General features: G+C 36.5%; 1 protein-coding gene across 1 annotated transcript in view; it reads left to right on the top strand.

Annotated features, from left to right (window-relative positions):
* The window catches only part of LOC103465999 (voltage-dependent calcium channel subunit alpha-2/delta-1), a 70475-nt gene that overhangs the window by 13595 nt on the left and 37180 nt on the right, over positions 1-19700 (top strand). The window contains exons 4-8 of the mRNA XM_081608154.1: positions 9610-9669; positions 10806-10841; positions 11734-11863; positions 17788-17919; positions 19284-19353. Of these exons, the coding sequence (XP_081464280.1) occupies positions 9610-9669; positions 10806-10841; positions 11734-11863; positions 17788-17919; positions 19284-19353 (428 nt within the window). The remainder of the gene's footprint in view (positions 1-9609; positions 9670-10805; positions 10842-11733; positions 11864-17787; positions 17920-19283; positions 19354-19700) is intronic.

Below are 19700 nucleotides of genomic sequence, written 5' to 3'. Positions count from 1 at the left end.
CGTATACATTAATCATAGGACATTGTTAATGTACAAGCTTTTTGTTTCACCCTTTCTTGCAAGTAACATTGAGTGAAGTATGGTATTCTCCATCCGGAATCATGTGGATGGGAAGATAATTGATGAACAAGACTAGGGTAATGTGGGCATGTAATCAAGAGAGATATACAGAGAGACAGTTATGGTTCCACAGGATGGTTAAAAAAGAGCAACATAGAATAAAGGAGGTTTTCAGCTTCTTTTATGCAAAAGTTTCCTCATTGGTCGTAACGGAAATCATAAATACCAGCCAACCTTTAAGATTAAAGTGATTTTTTTCATAGGACTTTGGTTTTATTGAGAAGTAACTTTTGCTGACTGATCTCTATGTAGCGGTTTAGATTCTAAAGTTTATCTTCCAAGCACAAGAAGAGAATTTATATTAGAGCTGAGACTTGCTTTGGTGTTCAGAAGATTTGAAACAAGGTCAGGTAGGACTAGCAATGTCAAAATAATTTCAGGTCGCCTAAGGCGCTCAAACAATTTCCTCTTGGCTTTGAAGTGTTTTCAAACTTTCTTTCTCCTTTTTTTGTTCTTATCTCTTCTAAAATCCTTCTGTCTTTGGCTGGTCCCAGTATATATGGAGTGAAGAACTTTTAGAGGCCACAGTTTATGTAGCACAGGTGTGTAACAAGTGTTTGGCATGGCATGTCTACTCATGCTTCCATAAATAAGCACGTGGCAGAATGCAACATGCATTATTAATGCCGACTTGGCTGCACAATGTTGAGGGAGGTTGCCTTATCAAATGGTTCTCAATGAAAACTGTGACTTGAGCTACACAGGCAACATTCAGACTGCAAATTTTGGTTGATTTTGATATTTTTGTTGATATGCTAAAATTGTTGCTTCCAAATAAGATAAAGTGAAATGCAGAACACAACAAAGATGTTCATTACAATGACCTTAACCTAGCCTGGCCATTGTTATCTTGTGCAATTCCGCTTGAATTAAATCTCGCTTGCATCACAATTTGGACTTTCTCCCCTTCACTGGAATCCTCACCGGTAGATTTTCTACCAGGCCATAAATTACTATTAACGGACTGAACCTCGTACGGCTCAGCACTTCTCTCTTTGCAATAGTTGTTTAAAGCGCAGGCAATTTTGCGAAAGCTTCATAGCGTCAAACTGGCACATGACATATGTTGCAGTTGGGTACAATTTAAAACATCACAGTCCCATGACTCCAGGAAGCAATCGTTTCTCTATAGCTGAGAGCCCAGACCATCTGGGAAGCAAATAGTGTAGGACACTGGCCTGGTTTTTACCAGTCTAACTTTATTCCCACAAAATACATTGAATCTGTTTGCCCGTTTCTTATGTGATGAATTGATTTCTTTGTGACACATGCCATAAAAAGCTATATGTCAGGTTTTTTCCCCAAAAAAGTAAATACTTAAATAAATGGTTTTGTTGTTTTTGTTGCAGAACTGCTGCCTGCATCTTAGCTGAAGTAAAGCATTTTAGCTAAAACAAATGCAGTGAAAGACTTAATTTTAGCAAATGCTATACTTAATCACTTTTGCATTTTAGGATTTTCCCTTTTTCTTCAGTCCACCATGGTTCATGCTGCTATGAACGACTACATGGGCAAAAGCTGTTGACATATTCTGTCACAGATCAGCTGCGTTCACAGATTTTTACCTATGATTACATCCTTCTAAACAGGAATTTTGTCACTTGTGTAGTAAAGGTGATTTAAAAAAAAATCTTTTGCCCAAAAGAATTATCTTGGTGTTCGGTGGTTGTTCCTGCACGAGTGTTCCTCTCCCCGTCACTGCTCCCGGCTCTGCTCACTCACACTCATCCCCTTGCTCAGTGGGGATGAGTGGGTGATTTCTGTAAGGCATGACTACATACAATAATCAAAGCACTGACTAATTAGAGTGAGTCAGGAATATCTGTCCATAAAGGCTATAAGGCATTTTGATCATTAAGCTGATGTGGAAATGCTATGAGCAACACGTATTTAAATGGTCGGTCTTAAATGTTAAACTTTTCTTAAATAGGGTTAGATTTATCTCTGTCTACCCAGAGAAGGTTTTGATATTGTAATCCAATGTTGCTAATAGTAGTTTAAAGAACTTAACCACATTCAAGTAGATTTGTAACAAGCTTTTTCAAAGATGTAGTACACATACGTTTCTCTTTATTATAATTGCACAATGGAAAAAAACACTGATCTAATTCATATGTAACATACTGAAAGTTCAGAACATTTCCATAAGGTTTAAGTGTCATCTACACAGAGCAGTGTTTTTTTTTTGTCTGAAATCAGCTTATTGCCCCCGTTATGTATGAGCAGGGTTAGTAGAAGACTGACACCTTTTTAGTGAAAAGAAAAAGCCCAATCAAAATGTTTGTGTTGTGCAAGCAAAGTGCTGTTGCATTTCCCGCGTATAATGTCAAGTCAGATCTACTTTGCCATTTGTTTGCATACATTATAGCCAGTACTTGGCTCACTCATCTTCTTTTTAGCAGGCTGCAAAGTTTAGAGGTGAAAACCTGCTTTGAAGGTCAACGTGGGGTGAATCCAGAAGGAAACGGCTGCTACGGTTAATCTCTAAGGTTTCCAGCCTCTCCTCAGTATCTAGTCAGCCTTATATTTACTTATTTTTTTCTAGCATCAAAACTCTAAGGCTTATTTACTGCTTATTTATATCCCTTGTAACTAGAGTTATGCAGTAATTAGTTATATCTACTCGTTCACATTTACTTCAGTAACTTTATGAAAAAGAAAAATACTTCTAATGGGTAGTTATATTGCACCATACCTTCTACTTTTACTTGAATAATATGATTTTGAAGCTACTCAAAATGTAGCTACTCTAACTTTTCACTGAGTGAAAACAAGCACATTTCAACCAGACATTCACAGACAGACACCCACACAATTTATGATAAAGTGAGACTTCTCATATATACACAAGCTGGCCTGTTCAAGTGTTGTTTACTGTCTTGAGCATGGTGTGTCATTTGGAGGGCAAGAGAATATCCAGTATACAGAATATCTAGCATAAGTTTGCACTGTTCAAATATCCATTTTTGAAAATACCACAATTTGCACTACATTTTATGTTTCTATTTGTTTGATAACATCAGTTGTAAAAGAAGCAGTCCGCACATCACAAGAAATTACTCAGTACTGAGTAGCTGTTTGTTTTACATACTTTTGTTTTACTCTTAGTTGAGTAGATGGTTTGACAATTTTTTTTCTTGCTTATTAAAGTGGCACTATTATGTAAAGGTGATTTTTTTCCATCTTTCCATCAGATTCCACTGTTATTCTCTCATCAAAAATGTACCATACATGATTATTTCATGCATGTTTGAGAAATTCTTCGATTTTTCCTGGTAGCCATTGTGGGTGCTGAAATGCATGGTATCACTGTGCTTGTTTGTTGACTAGGCTTCATCACACATGAATATAACAAAATTTAATTAAGTGGGATTTTACAGTTAAAGAAAATATTACCATGGCTGCTTAGATTGGAAAGCAATTTGTAAATTGTCATCCAAAGGAAACTTTATCAGCTTTTATTAGAAATTTTGTGCCAGCATTATGAGGATACCATAATTATAACACAAGTAACAAATGGAAACATATTAGCATAGGCACAGGCTGATCATTCATTCACCCTGAGGCAGCTGTATTAAAAATAACTTACTTTTTTAAAGCATCTAATTAAGTCTGGTGATTAAGTATTTTAATTATAGTTTGATGAGATTGTGATAAAGCTCTTGCCTGAAAACGTTACCTATGTCTTACATTGTGCCTAATTTGTTACACATAATAAAATGTTATCAAATATAGTTTGGAATTTTACTTAACTTTTGTAAGGTACAAATAATAATAAAAAAAAGGATCACACTAGCATAAGTGTATTTATGCTAGTGTGTTTTTATCTTGAATGAAGGATTTTGTTACATGGAATTCTGTCTCACATCCTATTTGATGTAGTTATGTTTGAAAATGTGGCCACATTAAGAGCATTGATTGTATGAAGTGGAGGATTACCAGCTCTATCTACCATCTTTTTTTTTTTGCTCAGAGTCAATAATGATTTTACAATCATTAAGTAAAGACATTAAAAACACATCATAAAAGAAAAACAAATTGCTGATAACTGCTGTGCTGCTTCTAGGTCTCTACTGAATTGGCTTATTAGATGTCAATGCAAGTTCATTTGTGCAGCACATTTCAGCAACAAGGCAGTTCAAAGTGTATTGCATGACAAAAACACGGCTCAACAAACAAACAATAAAAACATAACATTACAGTGACAAATTGAAGAGAAGTAAATTAAAGTTTCAATTCATACTAGGATTGATCTACGTCCACTTATAATTACTATTCAGTGGTTTTTAGCTGTGATTTAAGGAAACTGGGTGTTTCAGGACACACTTTAACCAGTAATAGTTGGGGTCACTTTTCTTTGCTTCTCTTACTTTAGAAGTTAGAAGTCTCAAGAGCATTTCCTATCTCTTAGTATGAGGTAATTACCATAGCCCAGCTGGGTGTTATTGCTGACCAGCCCATTCATTTATGACTATCCTCTGATGGTGATCATGATATAAATGTCTTTTTGTCTATGACTTTTAGATTCTATAAACCAATACAGATATTGGTTTTTTATTTTCCCCCCAATGCAATTTTGTGTAAATAATTATTTTGTGTAATTTTGGTGTCTGCAGTGATATGATCTTAAAGATTCCCAGTGTAATGCTAAGTCATTCAGTTATCTACCTCCATTCATCTAGAGGTACGCTTCAGGTGTTTCAATTATTATATGTTTCAATTTGTATTTGAGACTTTAGTTCCATCATATTTTATTATGCTTCCCATTGACATCAGTGTGTGAATGTGTGTGTATGGGCGAATGACTGAATGTAGTGTGAAGCACTTTTGGGTGCTTTGGACTTGATAAAATACCATAGCAGTACAGGTCATCCATGCTTATGTTTAAATTTGTATTTGAGACTTTAGTTCCATCATGTTTTATTAAAATGTTCCCCATTGACAGTCTTATATTATTCTGTACAAGATGTGACATTGGGATAATTTTGTGTGTGTGTGCATGTGTATGTGAATCACAAATGTCTGTATGTGTAGGGGTGCGGGTGTGTGTGTCTACAGATGAAACACACTAATGAGCAGAGGCTATGATATGATCAGAGATATGCCAGTCTCAAGAGCAGATGTTGCCCAACCTCCCATCTCTGCTCTGTGCTGATCATATTAAACAGACAAGAGGTTCTGCATATGTCTCTATCTTTCCATTTCCATTCTTGCTTATGTGTGATGAGAGAAAGAGAGAGAGAGAAGTGGGAAGCAGTAAAGATGAAAAATCCTTCCTAAACTTACGGGAGTCCAGGGAAAAGTGTGTACAATGCAAAAAAATGAAATCCAACTGGGATGGGATATCTTCAAATGAAGCCAAAACATGACTGTTTTCTTCCTACAATAGACTTATACTACTCTTAGAGTAATTTAGTCTTAAGAACATAAGGTTTTTTGGCTATTGTGCTTTTATAAACATATAGTCTTTAAATGTGCACAATTAAATAATGTATGTTCAAGACAACAGTTGTCGATTTGCTTAAAGAAGTACATTTTTAGTGAAAACATCAGCGAAGATATATTAATCATTTATCTACATGTGTACTGACTATCTTATGCGTACATCCAAAAAGGTCTTTCATCTATAGCAAGGACATACTGTCACTTAAAAAAAATAGTTTAATTTCAATTTGGAATGCACTCAATGCAAAGAAATCCAAACCATGTTCTTCCACAGTTATGACTGCAGGGGTACTGATCAGAGAATTTGTAGGTAATTTCATAATAATTGTGTATGTCCTTCTACAGAGCGAGTTGAACTCTTCAAAAGGAACAGAGGAACTTTGCTGCAATACCATCATATTCCTTTTATTTGCTAAAGTCTAATTTAAGGTGTGGACAGTTGGGTTAAAGCCAACATTCCTACATTGAAAATAAATGTATATCTAGAAGCTTCTTGTACCTTTTCTTTTCCCCTCTAACTTCATCTTTAACACCTTTAGGTATGTAATTATTTGACTTAAAGTTTTTGTCAGTTCAACCCAGTAGGTTTTATTTGGTTCCTGATTGGTCTTTTGACTTTTGATTGTGCTTTTATTTTTGTTACACATACTACTTTTCAAATAGTTTGCTGGGTTTGTTTGGATATGTTCTGCTCTAACAATTGCTGTTGTAAAATGTTACCTGCTTACCTCTCCACCCCCAAGACAATTCAAAGTGCAGGCATCACAGATGTATAGGCAGCAGCAAAACACAATTGCATATTTCAGTAACATATACAAATATGTAATATAAAGCATATTCTAAACCCACTTTAGCCAGCTGTTTGGTGGAATCGAATGGACTAAGCAGTGATAGTAAAGGAATAGTAAATCATTGGGTCTTTAGGTGGCGTAATCCCCAGCATATCACTGAATAAGAATTTTGGTTCCCTGGGTATAAAACTGTTATCTGGGACTTTCCATCTATATCATCATCTGGAAGAGCTTCCTTGTGTATTTTTTTTCCACATTTAGTATTTGCTTGAAAGGCTTTATGTAACCTCATTCACTTTGTTGTTTGTGTGCCAGTTAAATGCACTAACTAAAAAAAAAACAACAAAAAAACAGCTAATGGATTTTGCCTAGAATCCATCAGCTTTTAAATGTTAGCAACATTGCATAAAGGCAAAATGACCAAATCATTTCTTTGGTCCTTTTATGTTCCACATGTTTCTGTCAGTGAGTTGTTATCAAAATGACCCTTTCCTTTTCCATTTATTTGTTGTTTTCTGCTCATGCTAAATCTTGTTGTTCATATTTAGCTATGAAATTTTTTTTTTTAAATATGATAAGGTGTTATACTTTCCAAAATGGCTTTGACATGAAAGCAACTCATACATGCATCCATTGCATACATACACTTGAGAGTAAAAAGACAGTGAGTTCGATGTAAAATAGCAGTAGACTATTCCCATCAGATAGTCTGGTGCCCTTAGAGAGAATGTGCAGCAGCAGGGTATTCCCCTGGGTTCCAACAGCTGCAGAAGCTCAACTCCTCCTCTGTGGCTTAGCCTCTTTCTTTTTAAATTATATCACCCATCTCTGTTTGAATCGATGCTCTCTTTACATATTTCCTATTGCTCTCCTCCTACAGTACAATATAAATAAAATGTGTATAACCGCTATTAGGTTTGCAATACATCATTTTCAGGCAAGATTTAAAATCTTTGCTCACCTTTCTGTTTTGTAAGATGAGTTTTCAGTATTTGTTTTAATAAACCCCATAATCAATGCCTTGCATTTTCATCTTTCTTAACATACTGTTTATTGATAACTGTGATTACGACTTTGTGGGGACGTTTTCACTCTTTCTTTTATTTCCTTCCTTTTTAAATTTTCCACCCTAAATCCTGAAGGATTCAGGAATAATGACATTCTGGATTGGACAATCTGGAATCGGGAACGGAAAGATATGAGTGTGGGTGTAATGATCTTTTAGACCTTTGTGAGTATCGCTTTGTTGTCTAGGAGTGGGGTGGGCTGCTTCGAATTGGCCATTGATTTTAGGCGTGTGGAGACTTGACACACACACAAACACACACACACAAACACAGGGAGCCTGAGACGCTCGGTGAGGTTTAGCAGAGCTTGTCTCATCTTCCCTGTCTATCCTTTAAGCTGTGAACTGCTTTCTCACTAAATGCATGGTGGGCTGCTGGGCTGCCCTGGCAGCATGACAATAAGACTTGCAAGAGTCTTGCAGCAAAACCTCTCTGTGGGGTTTTTACCTCTCCAATACTTCTACTCAGGCAAACTTTGGTTTCTGCATTCTGTGGTTACAGCCTAATGGTCTCACAATACATAACCGTGGACAGTGCAATGATGCTATCAACTACACACCGTTCTTGGTTCATGCACCTTTTATGTTCAGCCTGAGTGAAAATTTGTCTCGGCAATGTTTTCTGTGGATGCTATTCAAGATTATTCTCAGGTTGATCCCTTTATTATTTCAAATGTATTCATCCCTATGATACTTGTTTTCACACTTTGCTTTTAAACATCTCTGTCTCTCAACTGCCACAAGCCAAATGGCCGGAGTCATGTACAATTCCAGCTTTATAAAGCTGAAAAATGGAAGACATATTTTGAAAGAGTGGACTCATTATTGCGTAGACCTTCACAAAAATTGAAAGAGAATTTAATGAGCAATTAGATCAAACATGCTACCGAAGCTGTTATGCACTCCCATTAAGTAAAACACCGGAGTGCTGAATTTATTTTCAGCTGATGTCTAATCTGTTGGTCCAAGCAGCAACTAGCAGTTGCTCTGTAATGAGGTAAAAGTTTACCCTAGTTTAAAGAGATTGATTTGGGTGTTCTCACCAGTCTGGACACTGAGAAGTTTTGAGATTCTGCTCACCATTTTTACATGTTTGCATGTTTAGAGATGTTGATACAGGAATAGAGAAAAATGGAGGGAAATTTAGTTTTTTTTTTTTCTTCCCACACCTAATCTCCCCCTCCCCCATATACCCCGGAGGGGAAAGGAGCCTCGTCAAGGCTCTGTCATGAATTTTTAACAAGCCAGTCAGCCTGCCCTCTTGAGGAGTGTATATATTCTTGCAGATTTGCATGTGCATTTTCATACACTACCACTGAGATGAAAGTGGAATTTTATAAACATTATCTCCCAATGTTATCTGTTATTGTCATACAAAGTCTGCAAAAATGATGTATGAAGTGCTAAATGGCTATAGACAACTTTTTTTATTCATGCTCAACTAAACAGCAGTGTGTCAATGTTTCTGACTGGACTGGTGGCATTTTTAATTCATTACCTACTTATATACATATATAAAATCACACAGGACTTTGATTTCTTAACATAATATTTTGCTCAAGTCCTTAAAGCATGTAATGCTACACATCACACACAGATATATCAAGCACACAGTCGTTGAATCTTGAGGATTATATGAAATTCTTCAAAACTTTGTATATAGCTCTTCTGTCTGATGTACACAACCAGATGAAACTACTAAAATGATCTAAGCAGTATTACATCTGAAGGTATCAATTTCAAGTATTTAACAGACAACAGAAGATGGCCATTTTAAACTGAAGTACTGAGAACATAGTCATGCATAATAATTTCACCATAGCTACCTTGTGTTGACTCCAAATTGAGTATGTTTGTTTATGACTGGATTAGTCTGTATATTTAGCAGCTGACGGGTCTGGAACAAAGCCCAGGACTGCAGGCCATAGAGATGACACTGTTGATCAGAAAGGAAATCACTGCCAGAAGCAGACTCATGGTTATAGACACACATTGACAGGACTGTGAAAGCCCTGTAGTTTTAGATCATTTAAATGAGAATATACGCATTGCTTTGTCTCTGGAATTGTCTCCACCATGCGTTTAAAAGTGTTGTCTTCTGTGTAAGTGTCTAATATTAGATTGTTGTTGTGAAACATCCTTTGGGCAGTTTCTAATTTGAAGCCCTTTCTCATTTCTGTCCCCCAGAAACTGGCCACAGCTGCAGAGGTGTTCCAGAAGGAACATGCGTGGAAAGACGAGTTTGAGGTAAAAGGGAGAGAAAAATGCACTGAACAGTACATATATTACGTATACACACACAAACACACGCACACACACGCACGCCGACATGCACATTACACACATGCACACACACATAAGACAACAAGAAACACAGATAACTCTGGAAAAAGTCAGGGTTTATATTTACGCTGTTGGTGGATGTTATTGCTGCAGTTATCTGTCATAAAAAGAGATCACAGCCTCCATGCGAAATGGAGCCATAATCACATCTTTATTGCATAATTATGGTTTATTGCACATTATACACCTTGTTGTGACACATTGTGGCCGCTACTTCAAATGAATGATAGAGACAGCTTTAAACGTGGCTGTAAAATGTTGCTGTCATAATGGTCAGTTTTTTTAATTGCTAGCGTTACAAAAAGATTATGTTGGTCTGTCACCAGAAAAACATCCACAGGTAAACATAGAAAGTAAAAACATTTAAGATGATTTATGCAGCTTTAATATCCAGTGTCATCATTACCATAAAACAGATAAAGCAGCGCATCAAAAAAAAAAATCTGTTTAAAAATGGTTTGAAGGAAAATATACTTTTTTTTAACTTTTCAATTTCAGTAGAAATCAGCCTGTTGACTAGCTTCTTGATTCATCTGTCATATCCAGGCATAAAGTGTGTTGTATCCTCACTTTTCAGTTTGAGTTGATATTTCATTATTCAAATTATTTATAATGTGGATGCATTTTTTGTTTACATACACAGAACATATTCACATTTCTGACAAAGATGACTTTTGTAACAAAACTGCTTAGTTTATATTTTTTCTTCTGGACAAATCTAATAAAAACATTCCCATTAGAAAACTCTTTGTTATGATTACAGGGACAGATTTTCAGAAATTGTTACAGTCCAGGTCTTTATCCATGAATGACTCAATAGACTTTTTAGTGTTAGAAAAAGTATGCATTTGCTTTGAAAATCAATAAAATGGCAGAACATGTCATGCACATGTTGTTATTTCAAGATCTTAAGGTTTTCTGGTTCTAAAATATTATGGTATTTGGGTTTTAATAAGTTCCCAATTAGTAAATTAGCTTGTTGTGCAACTCTTTGAAAAGCATTCAAAATGTCGTTTTGTTTTTGTTTTTGTTTTTTACAGGATGATGAAATTGCCTACTACAATTCAAAGGACAACGTAAGTGTGCTTTTTTCCCCCCCGACACTTTTCCGGTTTCTTTGAACTCTCACTCCCATGGTTTCTTAAAGTTCACAGATAAAACTAAGACATAGGACGAGAAGATGGATGTGTTAGCCACTGCTCTTTTTAAAGCCTATTTTCCCTTCTGTCTCTAATATTCCTACTATTCACCACTTTTACAATTTCCCTCCGCCCCCATATTCTATATCATTCCCTCAGCTTTTTATTGCAGTATCACCCTCCTCCTCTTTCCCTACTTCTTGGGCTCTTCTTCCATGCAAGCCTCCTTTCAGTCATCTTTCCTCCCACCCTCGCTCAGGTGAAGAGGTCTCTGCCATGCTTCTCCTCTAATTGACAGATGAGATGTATGAGCTGGCTACGCTGTTGCTTTATTAGGAAGCAAGTGTTCGCCCCCCACCCTCCACTCCTCCCTCCTTGCTGAATCTCTTTCCCTCTCCCTCTCTCAACACCTCACCACCTCTCTACTGTGCATTCTTTCATATCTCATCAGTTTTTGCTTTTCACTACATATTGTACTTTCTCTAAACCCCCCTTTTTATGTAAATTGGGAGGTTGAAAATACACACAGATGGTGTCACTTCCTGGCGCTCCTCTTTCGGGAGAATGATCTATAAAAGAAGAGACAACACATCTTTTATCAGACAATAATGCTTCATTTTTTATTCGACTACCTGGGGGATGAAATTAGCTGTGGTAATGAAATTACATCTGACAGAATTTGTTGGGGATGTACTGCCGGACAGTTGTCTGCTTCTTTGCTTACAGATAAAGCCACAAAGTCAAATGCTAACAAGGAAGAGTGTTAAATTTACTGAAAGCTGTGATCAAAACTACTGCATCCATCTTGATTTTCCTTTTTCCCCCACAGCTGGATGCAAATGAGACAGAGGGGAGAAAATTCAGGATTCGACCAGACTTTAAAGAGGACCCTTCATTCAAACGGTTGACTGATCACAACCATACAGCTGTCCACATTCCCACTGACATCTATGATGGCTGTGAGTCTGCACACACACACACACACACACGCACGCACGCACACACACACACACACGTGCACACACGCAGACACGCACACATGCACACTAACCCAACTGGTAACCATGGATACAGCTGACACACCAAACCATTATAAAATCTTGTCAACAGATTTTGCTCCCAGCAAACTTGCCCTTGGCTAAATAATGTTTTTAAAAGAAGTGAAACCGTATAATGAGGTCTTCTCGAGGTTTCTGCTCTGTTATTTGCTGTTGGTGAAAAGAGGATCTTCTAATTCAAATGTGTCCATATTGCATTATTAAGCACAACATGCCCATTTTCATAAAAAGGAATTATAGAATTATTTTATACATGTCTTTAGACTGAAACCATTAATATTGTTCACAAATAAGAACACTTATTTAAGTGTAAATTTAATTTTGTGATATGCACTACTTATTAAATTTGGCCAATGCAAAAATAGCAGTTCAGCTTGTTGTGTAGTTTAAAGAATTAAAAAGTAAGTACATAGAATAATCAAAAACCTAGTAATTAAGTGATGGTTCTAAATATTCTGATCAACCACTGTAGAAAAAGTTATGGTTTAGGCATTAATTTAAAAGGATCGATGATGATGTCCGTTCTTTTTGCGGACTTGGACTGTTTTCACTATCAAAAGTACTTTGACCTTATAAAAGGCATGGAGTTTCCATTGGAGAGTACAGTCTCTATTATTGAGAAAGGAGGGGATCATTGTGGAGTAGAATCAATGGAAGACATTTATTTAAGAGCTTTGGGTCAGCCTCCTAAACAGAAGACTATTTCCATAGCTCAAATATAATCCTAAAAAAACATTTTTGCTGTTTCCTCTGTCAACGCGTCTCTGACCTTATCACACAGTGATGATCATGACACCATGGCCCCTGGATGCATAACCCTAATGACCAAGTAGGCCAGTGTAACTGACACAAATAAGCCAAGAACAACTTCTACACACCTTTCAGCCTTTTGTAGAGCAACTTGGTTTGTGCCAAAATGCCCTCTTATCCCTCTTAAAAATGTTATGCATTGTTAAATTGTGCTTGTGTAGTATTCTGTAAGAGTAGTCCTGGCTTGCTGCTGGACAAAAAAAAAAAAAAAATGTCACTTGGAGGTAGTTTAGTCAGATCACCTTGTAAAGGTCAATGTTGTTGGTGTGTTTGTAACAATAATGGCCCTTAACACAAACTCATTTTTAATACTTTGATGCAAATCAAGAAAAATGCAGTTTTACCCATTTTCACACCATTTTTATTTTCTCAAATCCTATATGAGAAATAACTCAGAGTCTAGAGAACCTTGAGGTCTTGTTTGTTAAAACATGACTGAACGATGGCTTGAAGAGTGATCTACAGTTTCTGTTGTGAACCTCCTGTGTTTGATCAGTGCTGTGGAGCGCATTGAAGTGAGGAGAGCAGTTCTACTTAATCACACTGTTATATCCATCAATATGTATTACTGGATTGGACAGCATCTATTGACTGCTCCAGCTAGTGACGTGCACCTGCAGATACCATTACTGTGCACTGATTCATGTCCAGAAATAATCGTCTGAAAATATAAAGGTAATACTATGTGTAACTGTTGTAATGTTATATTTTATATATAGTTTAACTGTGAGAGACCAAAGCTTAAACCTCAGCTCTTACTTTTATCTTTAACACTTCATCCCTCTTGGAAACCTGCCCATTTTTCTGCTGTACCGTTCCTCTTAATGGCTCAACAATCAATGAATATGAGCAGAGGTCCCGTTGAAATGATCAACTTGGGTAACACAAATTGAAATCATTACAGTCATCAATTTCATGTGAACTTGAATGCCCACAAAATCTAAAACTGTGAACATACTCCAGATAACGAGCAACATTTTATCAATCTGAAAATCATCAAAGAAAGAAAGGAAGACAGAAAGAAACGAGGAATTTAATTATTTGTTTTAGTATATTTTCACATTTGTTTGTACAATGTAATGAAATGAACTAAAACTGTCAGATTTGACTCTGGCTTTGCTGCTGCTGTGCCAATTCTTGAAGCACAAAGGACTAAGATTTGGAAACATTAAATAGAGACTTAATGATAACATTACTGACTTAAGTAGTTGTGCAGTTTTTGCAATAGTATGATTTTTGTACCAATACTTCTGTCTTGTTTTCTGCCTTGCATCAGTGCAGGTGTTCTTGTAATCTCACTTATAAACGTACATACTTGAATAACCAAAGAATAAAAAAAGACTGCCAATGGAAAATTGTACATTTTAGAGTAAACTGTTACAAAGCAGTTGTGGGCTGCATGTAATAAAAGTCGATTTCTGATCATTTCATCATCATGTGCTGACATTTACCTTAAATAGTCCAGAATAATTGGATTCTCTAGAGTCTCTATGACATTACAACTTCTCAAGCTGAATGTCAATGAGTTAAGGATTGGATGTTGAATGTCTTAGCTATGCACTGTGCATTGTCTCTGCACTCGCATGTGTTCTGTCTTATTTTTTTCATTTTGTGCTTTGAAGTGCTTGTCTGATGTGATGAAAAGGGTTCAGTGCTCGTCTTAAGCATATGATGACCACAGCGGAAGCTCTCAGTGAGCTTAGGTGACATGAGTCTGGTTACTGGAAGGTTTACCCACCGAATCGTAGTGCTGCTTGTTCACTCAAGCTTGTTCACTTTTTTCTGTTTGTTCTGGACAAACACAGAAACTGGATTTCTGTGTTTGTATGTAGATCAAGAGAAAAAAAACAAACAAAAAAAATCTTGCACAGCTGAATGAAGGAAGTGCGTCAGGACTGACTTAGAGAGACAGCAGGATGGAGCATGGATTTCCACAGCATGGATTTCAGCCTGCTGGTGAACCGTCTGGCTCCAAGGTTACATGTGTAACACTTCTGCTGACATGATAACCCCAGGTACAAATAAGGGACATGGTTGGTGGGTAGACGCAGGTGATTTGGGGATTTTTACTTCATTAAAACTGTTAGTCCTGTTTTGGCATGTTATCTGGGTTCTGGTAGTAAGTATACAGAGATACTCTGAGCATCAGAGACGTATCCAGCCTGGATTTTTGCCAAACTGCCGACTGAAGTGGTGGAAAGTGTTCCCAGGTAGAGGAAAAATGGTGATTGGAGATGTAAGTTAAAGTTACAGGTGGAATAAGAACATGTTCGGTAGGTATTGTGTGGACACAAATGAAAAATGACATATAGTAGTGAATTATGCCAAAAAGGTGAGATAGTTATGTTGATGAGAAAGTATTTTGTCTTTATGTGTCTGTGAAGATTCAGGCCTGAGTCCACATGTACACCTCACTAGTTTTTAATAGGGGTGCACCGACTTGTGACCCTTTGTCATGAAGTACTTTAATGAAATTAAGCAATGCCTCAATACACATTGGAGGCACTGTGTTCTCAGCTGGCTTGTGCGATGATGCATTATTTATCCACTTGATTTTTGTTGTTGGTTGATTGATCCTAAGGTAAAATAATAAAATACAACATTTAAATTCTCAGTATCACCCCCTTATTTTTCTTTGAAATGTTATAGTTAATGACGAAATACATTACTAATTGCACTCCCACGCACTGCCTGCTTTTTTGCCTCCTTTTCCTAATGACACATGTACTCCTGGCATCCAAGCCTTCATTAATGCTGTCCTCGTGAGACATGCACATAGATAAACATTGTTTGCTTAGCACATCAATGAGCCACTTCACACTCAGTATAGGAGCCCAATGTGGTCACATATACATATCTAAACAGATAGAAAACATAATTCCTTTACATTATTATCTTTCAATTACAAATACACATATATATATATATATATATATATATATATATATATATATATATATATATATATATATATATATATATATATTAGGGCTGAAACAATTATTCAGATTAATTGTGATTAATCGGTTATCGACACAATCAACCAATTTAGTAAATGATTCATTATTAACTGGAGTGACTCTAAAACATTCCAACTGATGAAGGGATAACACCCTCAGAACTGATGAAGGGATAACACCCTCAGACCAGTAACTATCCACTGTACAAAACATATACTTCATTTTTGTTGAAAAATCTTTTGTCTATAATTTTGTTCTACTCAGAAGAGGCATAGTTTTAGCCTCAAATTATGTGAAAAAAAAACTTGTTGCATATGTTGTCAATTAGTCCACAAAAGAAAAACACCTACACTGCATTGTTTACAAAAGTTAATGTTCTAACTTGTATTTTAACAATTGACATATTTTTTTAGCTGTAGATGCATCCTTTGCTACAAATGACCAAGCGAACACTAAAGGAATGTTATGTTATTGCATTTAGGCAAAAGATTTATTTATTTTCTTAAGTAAAAAAAGGAATTAAATAATTTGTTTACTTGTATCTTTTAATGTATTTCAGATCTAGCGTTAAAAAGGTTTAAGTGGTTAAATGAAAAATCGTCAGAATACGAAGATATTTTGAAAATTGTGTCACTGAACAGCAGTAGTAGCTAGACAAAGAAAAGATTGAGTTGCGATGGCACATGTTGCGTCTCCATCAATCATAGTCAGGGTTATGTGGCTCTGAGCTGCCTTGGTCCTGTGCCATTACATCCATAATGCCTGTTGCCTCTCACAACACACACTATCAATCAAACGGATGCAGTGATGGAAGCACAGACAGACGCACACAGGCAGCTGGGTGTTTCTGATGATAAGCACTCTTAAAATAAAACAGATTAATTTTCCAGCAACATAGCAGTTCCTTCCTGAATACCACCACTTTTATTGGTGGCTAAACATGGGCATTTGCTGTTGAGCTGGACAAATATTTGCTCATGTGTCCTGCTGAGCAAATGAGCCGACGCTGAGTGAGTCTGTCTGTGAATCTTGATGAATGTGTTAATCTTGGATGCCCACGTGTCTTTGACTATTCTCCACAGCATTCTGACAGGCTCATCTGTGTCCTCTAAACTGTATTGACCAGGCAAACACAGACAATTGCGGAACTACAGAATTGTGACAAAAAATTCAAATCTGATCTTACAAATAAACTACACTGATAATCTAAATATTTGGGTTGTTAGTTTCATTTTTGACGCCGCTCCTGTTTGTTGTTTCTTTTTTAAGCGTGTCTTGCTCTGCTATAAAAGATCAGCTTAAACTAATGGAACTGTGCATCTACAACAAATTTGTAGCAGTGGTTAATGCCAAGCTGGTATTGTGTAAAAAATGAATAAGTACATATTTTTAACCTTTATTTTATCAAGGTAAAAACCCCTTTAGATTAAAAACTTGGCCAAAGAGTCAGCAACAAATACAACAGACAAATTACAGTTAAAAGAAAATGCCAAGCTGTAAAAATAGGTACATGTCATTGAATCGACCTCAAGACCCTTTAGTTTGGATGTAAATGCATAAAACAAGATAAATTCTGTCAATTTCAAAGTTTCTTGTAGCAAGTTTCAAGAAGAGGGAGCAGAATGAACGAAAGTCTTCTTACCCAATTCAGTCTGACCAACAAGGACAGAACAAAGCAGCAATTTGTGTGAGTTAAAAGCAGAAGAGTCAACATTTCTCAGTGCAATTGCAGTACAAACATAGGCTGTCAGGAGGCTTGTAAGTAAAAGTTAACCAATGGGAGTTCCTTTGGGAAGCCTGAAAAAGGCCATCCCACCTGTGAGTACAAATTACAGTGGTGTGTTTGTAATGAACCTTGGAGAAGAGAGGTAGACAAAGTCTACCTCTCTTCTCCAAGTGTAGTTTATTGTGTAGTTTATTTCAGAAATAATAATAAATAATAAAACTGAAAATATATATCAGTAATATACCTTATTCAACTGACACATGATTGTCTAGTTTGTACTATGTTGTCTTTTGACACAAAGTATGTATTTGTGCATCTTTATGTTATAGCAACCATCGTGCTGAATGAGCTGAACTGGACAGAGGCATTGGAGGATGTCTTTAAAAAGAACAGAGAAGATGACCCAACACTTCTTTGGCAGGTGTTTGGCAGTGCTACAGGCCTGGCTCGCTACTACCCTGGTAAATAAATAAATAAATTAATTAATACTTTGGTTATCCCAAGATACAGCCTGTGGCTACAGAAAACATCTTGTGTTTCTCTTAGTAATCCTATGCGATGATGCACTGTAGAATTGATGCTACACCGATCACAAGTAACATAATGACTACTAACGGATGAGATGAATCATTGGTTAGGTTTTCATCACACTTCATGTTGTTAGGTGTTATGCATAAGGCAACAGGTTTATAATAATCAACATCATTAAATTAATGTTAGAAGCGGGAAAAGATAGTGACTGGCAAGTTTGACAGGAGTAAAAATTATGTTGGTTAAACAACTGGGTAGAAGCATCTCCAAAACCACAATTTTAACAAAGCAGTCCGTATAACCCAAAGTCAGTCCTCGAGGGCCGGCATCCTGCATGTTTTAGTTCTCGCCCTGGTTTAGTGCACCTGCATCAAATGATGGCTCATTAGAAAGCCTAAAGAGCACATTGACTTGCTGAGGAGGTTGTAACTATCACTAGGGAGAAAACTAAAACATGCAGGACGCTGGCCCTCGAGGACCGAGTTTGGACACCCCTGGTCTTACCTATAACATATAAATATCAGATGTTACAAAATTAACATCTGATATTTATCTGATATGTTACAAAATTGTTTTACAACATATGGTGCAGTCCAAATTCACACAAACAGTGCATAATTATGCATAGATATAACCTTTGTAAAAATTTTAATATTGTTTTTGTGAATAACAAATTATTTCTTTCTAACTCACCTGGTTAAATAAAGTTTTATAAATAAATCCAAGACTAATTGCCATCAGAGGTCTGGAAGAGTCTCTATATTGCTTTGTCAAACCTTTTTTGGCATTAAAACAGGGATCAAAACAGTCTTTGGCAACTGGTCACAATATTTACCAACAGAAGCACATTAACTAATGGGGAGATTAAAATGAGTGAAAATGTGTAGTCATAACTGTCATTTCAAAGCTGTTAACCCCATAACATGCATGACAGGTCTGAACATACTCTATGCTCCTGCAGACTTGCATTTGTTGTGGCTCTCTCTAAAGTAGAAAGCCTGCACATCCAATTCTTTCCTCCTGGTATTATTTTAGAATAGCATAAAACGTGCTGCAGTGAACATGGTGTGATGAATTTACGAGTCCATCCAACTGGCCAGCTGTCATTATAAAATGTGTCCTATCATGTTAGACAGTGACTCACTGCTGAGCCATATTTAGCGCTGCATATTGCTAGAGTTTAACAGTCTCGCAGTTTAATGTGTCAGAAATTGAACCAAAATAGGAATTAGTGTTAATTCCATTTAATAATAAGCAAGATTATAATAAGCCTACATTTGATCTCCTTTTATAGCCTCTCCGTGGATGGATGCTCGCAAAACTCCCAGCAAAATTGATCTGTATGATGTCCGCAGGAGGCCATGGTAATAAAACTGGGAAGAAATTTGCTCATCTGCCATTTTATTAGGTATACCTGTTCAATTGCCCATCATCACAAATGCAAGTTTAGACAATGACATTTTAGCAACTTAATGCATTTACTCATCTCGAAAAGTTCATTAGAATGAGAAAGAGACAGGATTCGCTCCAGTAGCCTCTGGTCACCAAATCCAATTCACCTCCTTTAGGATGTGAAGGAACAGGAGACTGACACTCTGGGTTTAAAACTATGGATATAAAACCGACAAATCTGCATAAAAATTTCATCATGTTTATGTCTACACAAATCTCTGAAGCAGCTATGAATGCAAACAGGGGGCCATCCTAGTAC

This window comes from Poecilia reticulata, chromosome 6 (genome assembly GCF_904066995.2).
Source record: "Poecilia reticulata chromosome 6, P_reticulata-male-v2, whole genome shotgun sequence".
In the NCBI taxonomy this organism is placed as follows: Eukaryota; Metazoa; Chordata; class Actinopteri; order Cyprinodontiformes; family Poeciliidae; genus Poecilia; species Poecilia reticulata.
Note: the sequence above shows the minus strand (reverse complement) of the source record. Positions and strands in the feature narration are given on the sequence as shown.